Source organism: Boleophthalmus pectinirostris, unplaced genomic scaffold, assembly GCF_026225935.1.
Source record: "Boleophthalmus pectinirostris isolate CB_2022bp ecotype Guang Dong unplaced genomic scaffold, ASM2622593v1 HiC_scaffold_23, whole genome shotgun sequence".
NCBI lineage: Eukaryota > Metazoa > Chordata > Actinopteri > Gobiiformes > Gobiidae > Boleophthalmus > Boleophthalmus pectinirostris.
In genome coordinates this window covers 3,511,229-3,513,478 of record NW_026571207.1, presented here as the reverse complement: position 1 = coordinate 3,513,478, position 2,250 = coordinate 3,511,229, and the positions used below count along the sequence as shown (strand labels likewise).

General features: G+C 50.2%; 1 protein-coding gene across 1 annotated transcript in view; it reads left to right on the top strand.

The window, feature by feature from the left end:
• zgc:153675 (uncharacterized protein LOC768179 homolog) overlaps window positions 1-1,640 on the top strand; it is a 7,364-nt gene extending 5,724 nt beyond the window's left edge. Inside the window, exon 3 of the mRNA XM_020940944.2 lies at window positions 616-1,640. Within this exon, the coding sequence (XP_020796603.1) occupies window positions 616-902 (287 nt within the window). The 3' untranslated portion in view covers window positions 903-1,640. The remainder of the gene's footprint in view (window positions 1-615) is intronic.
• Window positions 1,641-2,250: the final 610 nt, after the last annotated feature.

The following is a 2,250-nucleotide window of genomic DNA, read 5'->3' as shown; positions in this document are numbered from 1 at the left end:
TGATCCCGGTCTCTGTTGTTTCTGTTCCTTGTGTGTGTTGGTCCTGGTCCCGGTTCTGATCCTGATCCTGGTCCTGGTCCTGGTTCTGATCTTGGTCCTGGTTCTGATCCTGGTTCTGATCCTGGTCCCGGTTCTGATCCTGATCCTGGTTCTGTTCCTAGTCTCTGTTAGTCCAGTCCGGTTCTGATCCCAGTCTCTGTTGTTCTGTTCCTTGTGTGTGTTGGTCCTGGTCCTTCTGATCTGATCCTGGTCCTGGTCTATCCTGTCCTGGTTCTGATCCTGGATCCTGGTCCCGGTTCTGATCCTGATCCTGGTTCTGTTCCTAGTCTCTGTTAGTCCCAGTCCCGGTTCTGATCCCGGTCTCTGTTGTTTCTGTTCCTTGTGTGTGTTGGTCCTGGTCCCGGTTCTGATCCTGATCCTGGTCCCGGTCCTGGTTTCTGATCCTGGTTCTGATCCTGGTCCTGGTTCTGATCCTGGTTCTGATCCTGGTTCTGATCCCGGTCCCGGTGCTGGTCCTGGTTCTGATCCTGGTTCTGGTTCTGATCCTGGTCCTGGTTCTGATCCTGGTTCTGATCCTGGTCCTGGTTCTGATCCTGGTCTCTCTGCTCCCCTCAGATCCGGGTAAAGACCACGCGGTCCAGAGTCCGGGTCTGGTCTGGCGAGTGACCGGTGGACTCTTCAGCGCCACCAAGAGCGTGATCGGCGCGGCGGCGGGGGGCGTGGCCTGGGTCGGCGGGCGGAGCCTGGAGATCACCAAGGCGACGGTTTCCTCGGTGCCGGCGGTGGGGGCGGGGCTGGTGAAAGGGGGCGTGTCTGCGGTGGCGGGGGGCGTGGCCTCCGTGGGCTCCACCGTCGCCGCCAAAGTCCCGTTCACCGGAAAACGCAAAGACAAGGCCGAGTGAGACCGGGGTCTGGACCGGGGTCTGGACCGGGGTCTGGACCAGGGTCTGGACAGGGTCTGGACCAGGGTCTGGACTACGGTCTGGACCAGGGTCTGGACCAGGGTCTACACGTGGACTCTAAGGGACCAAAGACAAGTCCAAACTGAACCGAGACTAAAATAAGACCAACCTAAAGGACAAAGGACTAAAGCTGGACCTAAACTCAGCCTGGATAGTTTACACGGACTCTGTGGGGCTGGAAACTGAACCAGGACTAGACCAGGACTAGACCAGGACTAAACCAGGACTAAACTAAGTCCAAACCAGTGCCTTTTGTAAATGCAAAAAAAACCCAAAAAAACCCAAAAGACAAAACTGGACTAACTTAATGATGAAGTCCAGGTTTAGTTCCGCCTTTAGACCCAGTTTCTACTCTCTTCAGGACTAAACCAGGACTAAACCAGGACTAAACTAAGTCCAAACCAGTGCCTTCTGTAAATGCAAAAAAAACCCAAAAGACAAAACTGGACTAACTTAATGTTGAAGTCCAGGTTTAGTTCTGCCTTTAGACCCGGTTTCTCCTCTCTTCAGGACTAAACCAGGACTAAACCAGGACTGGACCAGGACTGGACCAGGACTGGACCAGGACTAAACCAGGACTAAACGTTTCGGTGACCCTCTGAAGTGACCGAACGCTGTTTTATCGAAGCTGGAGGACGAAAGCTGGATTCAAAACCGTAAAAAGAACCGCAACTGTCCAAAAACCGCTCCACAAACAAACATGGCCGACCGCTCTGCAAAAAACTACAAATATGTCCGGGTGTGAGAGGAGTTTATTTTCTGTATTTTATTTGTGTGCGAGTGTGAAGCGTGTGATCTGTGCAAACTGAGCGACTCAATGCAACGTCTGTTTTCATCTGTGAAAGTTTATGTCAATAAATGAAATAAAAATGAAACAAAAACTACAAAAGAATCTCTTGTTTGTGGAAAATTAAACGGCAGAGTCTGGCGTCAAACTTTATCGACACCGAGGAACGGACGACGGCGAGGGGCAGGTTTCGATTCTAGTTTTAGTATCGTCAGGATCTGATTTTTGACTCTTTTGACGACCCTGAAACACAGATTTTAATTCTTACATGACTCACGACTGAAACGAGACGCTCACAAAAAAATGTCCCGTGAAAAAGTATTTGCCCCTTAACGATTTCTTACTTTTTCTTTTTTTGCACCTTTGTCGTTCTGAAACATTTCAGACCAAACATAAATATTAACTAAACCAGGACTAAACCAAGACTGAACCAGGTCTAAACCAGGTCTAAACCAGGACTAAACTAAGACTAAACCAAGACTGAACCAGGTCTAAATTAGG